This window comes from Macrobrachium nipponense, chromosome 4 (genome assembly GCF_015104395.2).
Source record: "Macrobrachium nipponense isolate FS-2020 chromosome 4, ASM1510439v2, whole genome shotgun sequence".
NCBI lineage: Eukaryota > Metazoa > Arthropoda > Malacostraca > Decapoda > Palaemonidae > Macrobrachium > Macrobrachium nipponense.
This window is the reverse complement of record NC_061100.1, coordinates 117,022,285-117,037,371: the sequence shown is the minus strand read 5'-3', so window position 1 is coordinate 117,037,371 and position 15,087 is coordinate 117,022,285. Positions and strand designations below refer to the sequence as shown.

At 35.5% G+C, this 15,087-nt stretch overlaps 1 protein-coding gene across 1 annotated transcript in view; it reads left to right on the top strand.

The window, feature by feature from the left end:
* The window catches only part of LOC135211087 (sec1 family domain-containing protein 1-like), a 136,257-nt gene that overhangs the window by 44,954 nt on the left and 76,216 nt on the right, over positions 1–15,087 (top strand). Inside the window, exons 3-5 of the mRNA XM_064244161.1 lie at positions 2,167–2,256; positions 2,929–3,079; positions 10,687–10,904. Coding sequence (XP_064100231.1) covers positions 2,167–2,256; positions 2,929–3,079; positions 10,687–10,904 — 459 coding nt within the window. The remainder of the gene's footprint in view (positions 1–2,166; positions 2,257–2,928; positions 3,080–10,686; positions 10,905–15,087) is intronic.

The window sequence follows — 15,087 nt, the reverse complement described above, 5'->3', positions numbered from 1 at the left end:
ACTTTGAGACAGTATGATGCTGCTGTCAAAAAGTTAGCAACCTTCCTGAGAGAATCAGATATTAGAATCATGACAATCAATTCAGCTATATCCTTTTCAGATCTTTATTTGAAAAAGGCTTAGCAGCTAGCACCATTACGACAAACAAGTCAGCCTTGAAAAAGATTTTTCAATTTGGTTTCAACATAGACTTGACAGACTCCTACTTCTCGTCTATTCCCAAGGCTTGTGCTAGACTTAGACCTTCTGTAAGGCCTACGTCAGTATCATGGTTCTTAATGATGTTCTAAAGCTGGCTTCAGAAACTGATAATGACACATGTTCATTTATAATGCTCTTAAGAAAAAACTCTATTTTTATTAAGCTTGGCCTCAGGAGCTAGAATTTCAGAACTGTCGGCATTATCCAGAGACCCGGATCATATTCAATTTCTTCCCACAGGGGTAAGGAAGTTTGTCTGCTATACTTTCTTCTCCGGAACGTAGTTTTTAACATAGCAAAGAATGAAGATCCTTTGATGAGGTGGGAAGCCATGGAAGGTAGTACCCCTTCCACAAGATATATCTCTTTGCCCAGTATCGACCTTACGAGCCTTTCTGTCTAGGACCTCCTCATCCTCATCGGGTCCTCTCTTTAAGAGAGAACAAAAAGGTGGTACTTTATCTATTGAAAGGCATCAGGCAGCAGATCCTGTACTTTATTAAACAAGCCAATCCTGACTCTTTTCCAAAAGCACATGATGTCAGGGCAGTAGCCACCTCAATTAACTATTTCCAACATATGAACTTCGATGAGTTGAAAAAATATACTGGATGGAAATCGCCGACAGTATTTAAACGTCATTACTTAAGGTCCTTGGAAGCTCTGAAATTTTCAGCAGTTGCGGCGGGTAACATAGTTTCCCCCGACTCTGCCTAATCTCTAGTAGAAGATCCAGTCCTCCTTTCTACCTGTCTCACCCAACAGTTCGTCTATGCCTGCCTTGTTCATCTACAGTTACCTTGTGTCTTAGCTGCTTTTGTTTTTATGATGATATGGTGGGTGTCCCTTATTTTTTTTGCTAGGGACACTCACAATCGATTGTATATATTGATCTCTTTGATGTGATCCCCTTATTTTTATGCTAGGGGATACATCTTATTTACAATGGTTACGGGTTTTGTATATTAAGTCATATACATTCCTTCATATATTATTATTATTGAAGTTTGTTCTGTTCAAGTTATTGTCATAATTGCTTTAGAGTTCTTGGTACATATCGATACACAGATACTACTTTTAAACATATATTCCATGTAAGCCCTGTATATATGCAAATTACGTTAATTTAAGAAATATTATTAGCATTAAGTTAATTTAAGCAATATTCTAATTTTGTATCATTGTGTATATGTATCTTTATTAGCAATTATATTCTTTTCTTTTATTTTATCTTTTATTTGAGACCCTTTTTGTTTTGTTGAATTTTCTTTACAATCTGTTCTATTCTCTGGTACGATTTCGCGCAGCGACACGAGCTGAGCCCAGAAAAGGGATTTTGACGTAAGGAAAAATCTATTTCTGGGCGATTGGCTCGTGTCGCCAGCGAAATCCCGCCCTACCCATCCCATCGCTCAAGATTGTCTGCTAACTTCAGGATGGCCACCAGAGGCGCAGCAGTCGGCAGCATGGGATGGAGTAGTAGTAGTTGCTGCCCACTCTGTGGGTCGCTCTCCTCTTGTGGGGATTTTGTAGAGGGAGATTTTCTATTGGCATTTGGCTCGTGGTAGTGGTCTCACTCGCCCATAGTGTTCATACCGACACCCTCTTGGAGGGTGAGCGAGTCAGTTGTACTGACCTTTTTCTTTATTTATTTATTCTCTGGTATGTGTTAGTACATCTACCCTAGAAATAATAGATTAAAGGATATTTCGCTGGCGACACGAACCAATCGCCCAGAAATAGATTTTTCCTTACGTCAAAATCCCTTTATTAAGGGTAAAAATTTGGGGGTCACATGATATGTGAGAGCACATGTTACACAAGTATATACGGTAGCTATTTTCAATAAATTTTGTTTCTAAAGCACAGAAGTTTGATAGAAGAATTGTGTTAATTATTAACAGAAATTTAAAGAAAATTGCAAGTATATTGGTATATCTGTCAACATACATTATCTTGTTTCAGCAATAAATCGTGGTGATGTGAAGGATTCAGACATTGATCTCATCATGGATTCCATCGTAGATAGCCTCTTCTCTGTTTTCGTGAATTTAGGTAAGAGATATCTACAAGATTCTTATGGTAAATGATCTGACTAATCAAGGTTGAGTGTTGATAAATTACAAGATGTTTTTGGAGTGCAGAAAAAATGAATTTGGATTTAGCAAGATTGCACGATGCATTTTTTTATATTCAGTTAGTCATCTTTCAGGCAAAAGATATTACCTCTAGATTGCCTGTATGGAGGCAAGTTACTACAGCATGTAATAACTTTTACACCTTTATCTTTTTAATAAAATATTAACTTTGAAGCTTTTAGAGTTACAGGGGTATTGTCCAAGAATGGTATCTTAATTTTGTAAAGGAGAGGCCAGGATGAACCATCTTCTTTGGTCATCTCTGTCAAGTTACTCTTTGTTAACTCAGTTTGGGTGGCATTGGTTGAAGAGCCTTGTCTTCCGACACTTTCTTGTTGACTTTCTTTGCTATTGTCAGAAAATGGCTTATGTGTTATGTTAATTGGTAGCTGGATGTATTGTGTTTTTAGGAAATAATGATGCTACTCTCTACATTGTCTCTCATGGTCTTATGTATGCAGTAAAAGTTGTTTATTTTATTTACATGCTGTTTTTATTGTTTTTTACAACTTTGAACTCAGACTTGTAATTTAATTATTATTTTTTACTTTTAACTACATATGTATATATTTAAATTTGTTTCTGACAGGTCAGGTTCCAATTATCCGTTGTCAAAGAGGAAATGCAGCTGAAAGTGTTGGTGAAAGATTAGACAAGAAATTAAGAGAGAACTTGCGTGATACAAGAAATTCATTTTTCACTGGTTTCAGTACAGATTCATTTGCTGCTGGACAACTCAGGTAAGGTCATTTTGGGTGTTCAAGCATTTTAATTCAGATATTGTTAGAAAACAATAAACCATTGTTTTTTTTTTTGTATGAACTTTATACAAATGTTGATACAGGTAATGACCTACTTACGACCTATGCGACATTCGTCTGATCGACTTTACGATTATTATTTTTGGCAGAACATGCATACGAACGTACGATACTTTTTCCTGCAGCATCCGCGCATCTCTCGAGTCCCGCGCTCACTCAGTGTTGCCTGTAGCTCGGTACTGAACGCATCTCTCACTCTGCTGTGTTCATTTTTCAATAATTTTGTGTTAATTTTGGTCATTTTTGAAATGTCTGCCAAGAGGAAACTGTCTTTATCAACTCCTCAACATGCCAAGAAGGAAAGGAAGGCCATTGACCTGGACACGAAAATGACAGTGATTAAGCAGTTCGAAGGAGGGAAGAAAGTGAATGCGAGCGCACGTGATATGAAGTTATCTCATTATACTGTGTCCATGATTCTTAAGGATAAGGAAATGTAACAGTACGTAGAGAGACGTTACAAATGGTATAAAAATTCCAAGAAATCATAACTAGGAAATACAATAAGTAAATTAACTAAAAAAAGGATGAATTTTTATATGAACGTGACAAATGAAGCATTATGAAACTGTATGACGCGTGGAGAAACAGTTTGGACAAACGTTTGGCGAATGTAACAGCAAGGAGTAATAATGTCGTATAGAGAGACGATACAAATGGTATAAAAATATAAAAATAATCATAACTAGGAAATACAATGAAGTCTAAAGAAAACAAAGATAGCAAAATAAATTAACTAAAGAAAAGGTTGAACCTACAAATGTAGCAATATGAAACAGTGTGATGTGTAGAGAACGGGTACGTCTGACAATTTTGACAAACGTTAACAGTAAGGCGTAGTAATGACATGTGTACATACATAGGTGTGAGATGTTACAAATGCTACAAAAATGTAAAGAAATCATAACTAGGAAATATAATACACATTCTAAAGAAAAAGACAGCAAAATAAATTAGCTAAAGAAGGGGTTGAATTTTTACATATATGATCTTATGAAAAGGTATCGTTAAGTACTATCGTAATATATGACAGTAACAATATGCACTAAGAATGGTAAAACAATGGTTTTAATGATAATGAACGTTAAATAATAATGAATTATGACTTAAATATGATAATATAAGTAATAATCTAAGAAAATGTTGATAAAATATGACTTTCAGATGATGTCAATATCATTACACAATATGTATATGTACGATAAACTCTACCGTAATTTACCAGATATTGACTTGCGTCCAAATCGTGTTACGACTGGTTTTGCAGAACCAATTGCGGTCGTAAGTAGGTCACTACCTGTACATACTTGTATCTTAGAATCTCAGTTTTCCAGGTAAAGAAATTCAAATGCTTGGGTTTAGGATTGCTTATGAACTCTTTATATCCTTGAAGTACAGTGGACCCCCATACTCTCGCAGGGGTGGGGACGTGCATACCAGACCCCCCAGCAAAAAGCTAGAATCTGCAAATACTTTGAACCCCTATAAAATTGCTTAAAACTTCCTATCTTGAAAGTTCAAACACCAAAGAGTCCCTAAAATTACCATCCTACATCAAATATACATTAAACCATTATCCTATTTCTGTATTAATCTTTGAAATGGTATTATTATTATCATTTCAAAGTAAATCTTAAACATTGTATGGCTAAAAATATACATACGTATGACCTAGTTACATACATGCAAAAATAAGGCAGTCCCTCCTTAAGTATTCAGCCATTTATTTCATACAGTTACTATTCAAGCCATCCTATTTTCTTTTTACAAGGGAAACATTTGTATGTATGTAAATCACAAGAAAGAGAGAGAGAGAGAACAAAAATATGTATGAACATTAAAAATTTTTTTATACATTCTAGTATAATATACATAAATAGGGTACTCACCAGTGGTGAATGTTGATTAAAGATGATAATGATAACTTAGCTTTGCAGTCTGGTGAATGGCGATGAAAATGACTTGCAGAGCTAAGCAGAGGACTTAATCTCTGAGGGGTGCCTCTTCACCCTCAGGAGGCGCTTCAGGGGCACTAACTCGGCATTTCGCGAGGCACTACTTCAGGCGATTTGGGAGGCTCTAGTTCAGGGGTTTCAGGAGCTTGGGAGTGTCACTCTTCATATGTGTTTCTTCATGGTGGTGAGAGCTTGATTACAGGGCTCCAATGCCATATCAATGGTATTGAAAACAGGAATTTTCCATATAAGGATCCTGTGTTGAAACAAACCCCTGCGTATCCTTGATTATTCTTTTAATTTGGGACAGATGTTCTAAAGTCATGCCCTCCTCATCATCATCTTCTGCTCCTTTCCTGAACCTAGAGTGTCTTCTTCCTTGCTTGTAGACTTTGTCAGGTCTTCCAAATCCTGGTTTGTCAGGTGGTCAGAGTGGGCATCAATGAGGGTACCAACTTTGGTGATCAAGGCCTTGGGATTATGTACAACACAGGCCCTGGGATTTGCAGCCTTGTAAATGAGGCCTGGTTTCAGCATAAAGCCAGCTGCATTCCCACACATTGAGAAGGTAATCCTAGCCTTCTGTGGTGAATCCGGAGGCTTTAGCTTTGTCTTTCATTAGGTATGTCTGGGAAAGCACCATCTTCCAGAACAGGTCAGTCTCGTCCATATTGAATGCCTGTTCTGGACAGTAGCCCTTCTCCTGCAGAATCTTCTGGAAGGTCTTGGGATATTTCACAGCTGCCTAATTGTCCACAGATGTTGCTTCCTCATACAGAGAAACAGACTTTAGGTGGAACCACTTTTGGAACTGGTCGAACCAATCCTATGCTTGCCTGAAAACCTTGAGGAGCTGATGATGGCTCTTGTTGTGACTCTTCCTCCTCTTTTTCTTCTTCTTTTTCTTCATCGCCTTCCTGTGCCTCTACATTGCTACCTTCCTGTGGCTCTACTTTGTCTCCTTTCATAGAGTTGATAACTGCTGATGGAGTTTTCGCGCTTACTTGTGAATGATATTGGAGTCAAGGGGGACTTTCTTCTTCTGGCAATCCTTGATCCAGTATGCCAACGCAGACTCCATTTTCACAATTGTTTTATTTTATGCTGTCAACAGTTCACTCTCTTCTTAATGTGTTGTCATTCATATTAAAATGACAGCCAACCGTAGCGAAGCTTTTTCACTCTTTAACATGTTGAGAACTTTCATCCTTGTCGAGCTTCATGACTGCCTTCTTTCTTTTAGGCTCTTTGCCAGAAGCCTTAAAAGGGACAGGGCACTTTTTAGGAGCCATTTTCGGCACGATTCATGTGGTTATTTGAAGATACGTAAAACACAGATTCACAATTATGTCCGTGTATATCAGTAACTCTATATGTAGTGAGGCTGATTAAAGAGGGATGTGTAGTACACACAATTCCATCTTTGCGAGATGGGACTCAGGTCTCAACCCAACAATGCCAAGTGTACAGCAAATGAGCGCCAAGGAAAATGAATGCTGCTCCTGGATTGGCTGCTTTGTAGATGACAGCTAATAGTGTGTCAAGTATCGTTTCATCTTGGTACTGCTCTAAGAGGGCACTATGGTGTCATAAGAATTGTTTATCTGCAGAAAGTTGGCTTTGGTATAGCACCTTTTAAGAAAAACAAATATATTTTATTGAAATTTTGCTGTGTTTACAATAACATATTACAAACCTACAACATTTGAAAATTAGTACTACAGGCAGTCTCTGGTTTATGAAAGTGGTTCTTTTCTAACGCTGTGTCGTAAGCCGAAAATTGTCATAACTCGAAATTTTCAGCCATCGTACGACAGTGAAAGATTACTATAGTTTTACAAATGACGTTAATTAAGTAGAAAGGACTTATAAATTTTTACATTATACCTTTATTTGTTATGGATTAAATATTGACAAGGAAATACATGTATAGAACAGCTAAAGTTAAGCTGCAGTTGTAGCTGAAGCTGAGAAAACAAATGTTCACACTGCTAATGACTATAGATTATAATGCATCAGCAATGTGGATGCAACCCCACCACAAATAATAGTGGAGAAAAATGATTTTAATAAATAATACATACTGGCCATGAATGAACACATTTTACTGTTGTTTTTACACCGAGAAAAGATAAATATGTAAATCTTGTATTATTATGAAATAGGATGAAAACAGCAAATGGAGTCTGTTTTTTACACACACAAAAAAAAAACATGCTCCCGACACCATCTATTAATGAAAAAAATAACAATCTAGTTGACAAAAGTCATATTTCAACTTAAAAGCACTTCATATAACAAAAAATAACCTTGTCCGATATAAATGAAGTTTATAGAGATCTATTTTCACTAAATAAAAGCAAGAAAATTGCTCTGAATTGAATTAAATAGGGTGAAATAAACCTGCCTCTGTCCTTAGCAGATTTTGTAATATGTATTATAGAAATATAAGGCTACATACAGTATTATTGGATACAGTGAAGTAAAGTATAACTTTTAAAAGAGCCAAGGAAAAGATGTATATTTGTTATGTATGTATTTTATGAGGGTCTCTCAGTGCTTATGGTAATTACCAATAACCAGACAATGGTGCCATCTATTAACCCTTTACTGCCGACTGGACGTATCTTACGTCGACATTTTTTGTCTCGGGTGCCGACTGGGGACGTATTTTAAGTCGACATACAAAAGTTTTTTTTTAAATTCGCGGAAAAATACTTTTAGTCCTACCAGCCGAAAACTCTTGAATCACACGCCTTGGGGGATGCTGGGAGTTCACAGATCAAGGTGTTGTTTTGTTTACAATCATTACGCAGGCGTGCAAGTGCGAATTTCTTTCTTGCCGCACTAAAAAGTATCTGTGACACATCTCGGAAATTATTTCGTCACTTTGACATAATTTTTGTACCATTTTAAATTAGCCGTTACATAGAGTATTATATATGAAAATGTGCACATTTTTATGTAGAATACAACTAAAAAATACTCATGATTGTAGCTTTTATCAGTTTTGAGATATTTTTATATAAATAACGATAAGTGCCAAAATTTCAACCTTCGGTCAACTTTGACTCTATCGAAATGGTAAAAAAATGCAATTGTAAGCTAAAACTCTTATATTTTAGTAATATTCAACCATTTACCTTAATTTTGCAACTAATTGGAAGTCTAGCACAATATTTCGATTTATGGTGAATTTTTGAAAAAACTTTTTCCTTACGTCCGCGGTAACTTCCGAAAAAAATCATACATGCGATTGTGGTAATGTTTCCACCATTTTAAATTATAAAGTTTTATATATGAAAATGTGTGCAATTTCATGCACAATACAACTAAAAACAACCCATGGTTGTATCTTTTATCAATTTTGAAATATTTTCATATAAAAAATGATGTGACAAATTTTCAACCCAAATTTTCAACCTTCGGTCAACTTTGACTCTACCAAAATGGTCGAAAAACACAATTGTAAGCTAAAACGCTTATATTCTAGTAATATTCAAGCATTTACCTTCATTTTGCAACAAATTGGAAGTCTCTAGCAGCACAATATTTCGATTTATGGTGAATTTATGAAAAAACTAACATTTTCTTTACGTCCGCGCGGTAACTCTTTCGAAAAAATCATACGTGCGATTGTGGTAATGTTTGCACCATTTTGAATTAGCCGTTACATAAAGTTTTATATATGAAAATGTGCGCAATTTTATGTAGAATACAACTAAAAATAATTGAAGGTTGTAGCTTTTCTCATTTTTGAAATATTTGCATATAAATCATGATAAATAGAAAAAAAACCACGTTTGGTCAACTTTGACTCTATCGAAATGGTCGAAAAACGCAATTGTAAGCTAAAACTCTTACAGTCTAGTAATATTCAGTCATTTATCTTCATCTTGAAACAAATTCGAAGTCTCTAGCACAATATTTAGATTTATGGTGAATTTAAAAAAAAAAACTTTCCTTCCCTCCGCGCGCGGATTCTCCGCCACAAATCTCCGAAATGCGTACGTGCCATTCTCGGAATATTTGCTGAGTTTCATATTAGGCATTTCATAGAGTTGTATATATGAAAATGTGCGCAATTTCATGTAGAATAAAATGAAAAATACTTGAAGGTTGTAGCTTTTCTTATTTCCGAAATAATTGCATATAAAAAATATATATAAAAAAATTTGACATTCGGTCAACTTTAACTCATCAGATATGGTCGAAAACTGCATTTGTAAGCTAATATTCTTACGGTATAGTAATATTCAATCATTTGTCTTCATTTTTAAAGAAATTGGAAGTCTCTAGGACAATATTTAGATTTATGGTGAATTTTTGAAAAAAATATTTGTTTACGTCCGCGCGTTACGAATTCATGCATTATTTTGTGATAATATTTTCTGTGTGTTGCTTTTATCCTTTTACAATGTGTTATATAGCAAAATGATTGCAATTTAGTGTACATTACAACGAAAAAAAAAGTAACTTGTTACTTTTAACCGTTTCGCGCACAGCGCGATTTGAATATAATTATATATGAAATTTCGTTTTTGGGCTATCATATATCACATTATTTATACATGATAATGATAATTTTTTTCATTTCTGATGGTTGCATACTAAACTTCAGCCAATGACAAGAAAAGGAGCCAAAAATGAACTCTTAATCTTGAAAACTAAGTTCGCTGTGATTTTTTGAAAAAAATATTTTTTCCGCTTCCGCGCTCACTCTGAAACACCTCCGGCACACGGGAGACATTTTTTTTTTTTTTACCGCTTCGGCGTTTAAGGGTTAATGAAAAAATGAACTAAACGTAGTTCACGATAAAACGTATTTAAGTCATATTTCAACTTAAAATCACTTCATGTAACCTTGTCCCATATAAATAGTTTCTAGAGATTAATTTACGCTAAATAGAAGCAAGAAAATCGCTCTAAATTGAGTTAAATATGGCAAAATAGTTTTACCTCTGCCTGCAGCTGATTTTTCCAAACCAAAACAGGATCAATTTGTATGTATTTTATAATACAATAGTAGTATAAGACTACATACAGTATTATTGGATACAGCAAAGTAAAGGATAACTTTTTAAATGAGACAAGGAAAAGATGCATATTTGTTGTTTTTATATTTTATGAGGTAGTCTTAGCACTTAGCCTAAGATACCGATAACCAGACAACGGTGTTATAAACCCTACAGAGGGTAAGAATTAGTTATGAATATATTGAACAAGCCCCATAAAACCGAAATGCCGGTAACTAATACCAACGGTAACCGGGGGCTGCCTGTACCACCAGGAGCCATTAGTAATGGTATCAAGGAGTTCATAAGCCATCAAAGATGTTCATTATAGTATGCTGTATCATTGTAGTGTGCTGTATTTGAAGCTGGTAGACTTGATTCATTCTGTATTAGGTGTGATAGTTTTTGGGGTTCTTTCAGCCAACATGAAGTGGGCTTTGATGGTTTTGTTTTATCCAATGTGATATTAATTTTTTTTTAGATTCATTCACATACTGTACTTTTCCTCTGCTGGTAAAACTTACAAATGTTGACACTAACTTGAACTATTTTGCAGTTTTCAGCGCCCGTTGTTAGTTTTAGTGGATAGAGGTGTAGATTTAGCGACTCCATTACATCATACGTGGACATACCAAGCGCTTGCACATGATGTTCTTAATCTGAGCTTGAACAGGGTAACTATAATCGAGAATGATGACACACATGCTACCAAAAGAACAAAAACAAAGGAATATGACCTAAATAACTCTGACTTGTTCTGGAGCACTCATAAAGGTAAGCATCTTACTCATATTTTTTTACGAGTTGTGAACTGTCCTGCTTTTACTGTCTTAGAAAAATGTTGGAAAATTTAGTCAGGATAAATAAACATATCTAAATCTCCAATTGCAATTGAGCATAGTGTTTGCTAGACAATGGATAAAGCTTCTGATCCCAGGTGGCCTGCAGTTTCCCTTGCCAAAAGCTCTTAAATTCTTTTCATTTACAGTAAATGTGTGCATTAAGTTCCCTACTTCCATAATCTTTCTCACACTTTGCCTTCAGTATCTTTCAAAGTAGGAAGTATGCATAATTATGGTATAATTTTTAAGTTATTATTCTTAAATTATTTTTCATTATAAAATGCAGCTTGCTTGTGAATTTTGAAGTTGGCAAGTGTGCATGTGTGAGATTGCAATTGGAATTCACTTAGCTATTTTTTTTAAATAATTATCTTGTTGGTTAACAAAATTATGCAAGACAGTAATTATAGAATGACACTTAGGATATTCATTGTAATAATGGAATATCTGAAAAAATATCTGTATAATACATCAAGATATTCTTTGATACTGAGTTCAGGTATGTATGTACTGCCAGCTTACCTAAGTAGATCAAGGGGTTGATTCTCCTGTTAGGTTGACCCTAATAGCCTAAGATGGAGGCTTTGAAGGGCCTGAAGATATTGACAATGAAGGTTATACATATTTGATGAGTAAGCAATAAGTGCAGGCAGTAGTTCTTCCAGCCAGCCATTTGACAGAAACAGTACCCTTACAAGTACATCTTCAAAAGCCATGGAGAATATCTAGTGGCTTTAGCCCTGGTCATGATGGCCATGAATTGTAACCTAAAGTGCCTGTGGACAAATGAAGGAGAGGAACCAGTCACAATACAAAAGTTAAAAAAAAATAGTTGCAACTTAGGTATAGAGAAGCAGTTGATATGAGTTGATAGAATTGTCCACTCAGGAACCATCCAAATGAGGTCAAGCTAAGCCCTGCTATAGGTCAGATAAGCATAAACAAAATGACCTCCCCAGAGAAAGACAAGGTTGAGTTGCAAGCCAGGACTATGCCAACTAATTGATGCAAATGCTGCAGGGGTGATGGGATGGAACCTGTTTTATTTGTGGTCACACAGGGATGGAGGAAAAGACTTCATTAAAAGGCATATGAGGGAGAGAATTTAGCTGAACCATCAACTTCCCTCTTGACCTCATCCTGTGCCAGTTGATCAAAACTTGAAGTTACAGACATATGGAGGAGACATAAGAGATCCTACTCTGTCAAATAAGAGAATAGAAAAAAAGAAGAGATGCAATTAGTAGCGGAGAAAGCACTCACCTGTTCATTGTAGAAGGGGAAGACATAGCAAATACAAATTGGAGGGCAGATGAAGAGTCAGTATTTATATCTTTCTGTCTTCAGGAAGAAAGGATTGATTTTCCAAGAGATACTATTCCTCGAGAAAAAGGGCCTTGAGATGGCTCACATTTCCACTAGCAATAATAGCAGCAAATGTTAAGATGCTTGGGTGTTATGCTTAAGGTGCTTGCATAGTTATCAGTCTGTTCTTGGAGATAGCTAAAAAAAATGGCAGTTATATCTGTTATTGATGAGAGGCCATCTGACAAGGTCTAATTTGAAAGAGAGGTTCTGAAGAAACAAGAGAGGATTTGGATAGATAGATAGGATATTACATATATATACCATATATACTCGTGTAACATGCGATCTCGCATATCGTGCGAACCCCAAATTTTCACCCTAAAACAATGATTTGATAATTTTTCTTATGTAACATGCAAGTTCGATTTTTGAGACCAAATTACAATAGGCTAACCTCTTTTCCTCCTGTTTATCTATCCCATTTTCTAGTTAGGCTAACCCATTTTCCTCCATCTCGTTATCTCCCATCTTATAGTTGAGTTAAAAAGAGTAAAAGAGAATTCTAAAAGTATCATCAGTAATGTTATTATTGTGTAAACACATACATCCAGAAACAGCTGATTTGCTATGAACAACCGAATGTGATACTACAGCGGTCTGCTTGTATTTCAACCATCGTACTGTAGTAAAAATTTGCCTTAGTTATGTTACAAATGATGCTAAATAGAATAGGACTTGATATATTTTTACATTACTATATCCTCATTTGCTATAGAGAAAAGATTGGCAAGGGCATAAACTGCTAAATTTAAGCTGCTAGTTGTAGCTGAAGCTTAGGAAAGAATGTTCATCTGCTAACGACTATTATCGTGCATCAGCAACATGGAAACATCGGTATAGCATCATCAAACTCGACCGTAAACAAAATTTGAGAGTAATGTGTTTTAATCAAAATTGTTTGGCATGAAAGAACACATTTTACTGTGTTCACTCTGATAAAAGATAAATATTTAAAGGCCTTAGTATTCTGATTAAATTTTACTGTGTTCGCTCTGATAAAAGATAAATATGTAAAGCTCATAGTATTCTGATGAAATCAAGTGAAAATATCAAACACAGTCTGTTGATCTTTTTTCTGCAATAAACATGCCCTGATCTTTTTTCTGCAATAAACATGCCCTCATCACCATCTACTAACAAAAAAGAATAACTAAATTTCGTTCACGATACGAATTCAAGTGACATTTTGACTTGAAAGAACTTCATCTAACATAAAATAACCTTGTACAATATCAATAGAGTATCTTGACATTCATTTACTCTAAACTGGAAGCAAGAAAATTACCCAGATTTGACTTCAGTACAGCAAAATAAACTTGCCTCGCAATCATTCTCAGCTGATTTCCAAACCAAAACATTGATTGCTATTTTTGTATTTTATAATACAACAATAGTAATATGAAAATACATACAATATTATTGGATGCAGTGAAGTTAAGCATAACTTTTTAAAAGATCCATGGAAAAGATGCATATTCATTATGTGTATATTTTATCAAATGATACTAGTATGTTAATATTAATTACATACACTAATTTTACATCTCATGTATGATGCGACCCCCTTAAAATTAGCCCCAAAATTAGGTGTTCAAAAGTCACATGATATGCGAGTATATATGGTATGTAATTTTCCTTTTTGGAATTATGTATTTTTATATTATAGTTGTATTGTTTGATTTAGTCTGTCATGTAATATTTTGGAATTCGTAGTACGTATTAATTTGTTTGTACGCAATAAGCAAACCCTCTGTCCTGTACATTAGGAATGACTTTACGGCGAAGCTGGAACACGGCCATTAAATTCTTGAACAAGGTGGTTAGGCAGTAACTACCACCTGGTAGGTGGGTAGACCCACCTGCCCCCCGGATGTAAACACTCCAATTTGCTTTCGGCCGTCTTTTAATGAAGGCGAGTGTTTGTGAGTTTTTACTGACTAGCCGTTAATTACGATTTTCCGGTGGGATCTTTTTTTAATATTTTAAATAAATATATATAGTATTATGCTTGATGTTGATAATTAATTAACTTTAATAAATAATATACAAGCCCACTTTTTGTGATAGCCTTGCTAGCTGCTTTCTCCTTTATGTGTTAAGGGTCGGCAGCAAGGGTGCGCCTACACCCTTAGTACCTATTTTCGCCCTTTGACGTCAGGGCGAGACAGTTTATTCTTTTGAAATTTACTCTTATGCTTTGGAAATTACTGAGGGGAACTTCAGAGGTTTGTCCTTTGTTTTTATTCTGGTATTTCCTCTTCTCCTTCGTCTTTTCATTAGCTTATTGGATGAAGAGAGTGGGGGGCAGTGTGATGTGTGTTGGTGTTTGAGGGATTTCCTTTCATTTCGGATGGCAGTGCCCTTGGATGCGAGAGGAGCATCTTTTTTTAATCATAGTTTCTTTCTTTTACAGGCTAAGAGTGGTGATAGTTGATTACAGCATTAGATGTTTGGATATCTCTTTGTGTTGGCTATCCTAACCTTGCGATTGTACCTGTAACTTGTTTGCATGCTGACATTGGTCCTTGAGTGTGTCAACTGTTCCCCTGCTGATAATCACATTAATATGCTACTGTTATCCTGGAGTTTCGTCACTGGACAATGCCTTCGTAGCTGCCCTATGATTATTAACTCTATTTTTGCTGATAAATGTGCCTCATCCTGTAGAAGTAGTCTTGCAGAAGTTGGAGTAGAAGTCAAGGAGGAAGAGAGCTCATCAAGTGTCGTCATCTTCCTCTTCATAATCA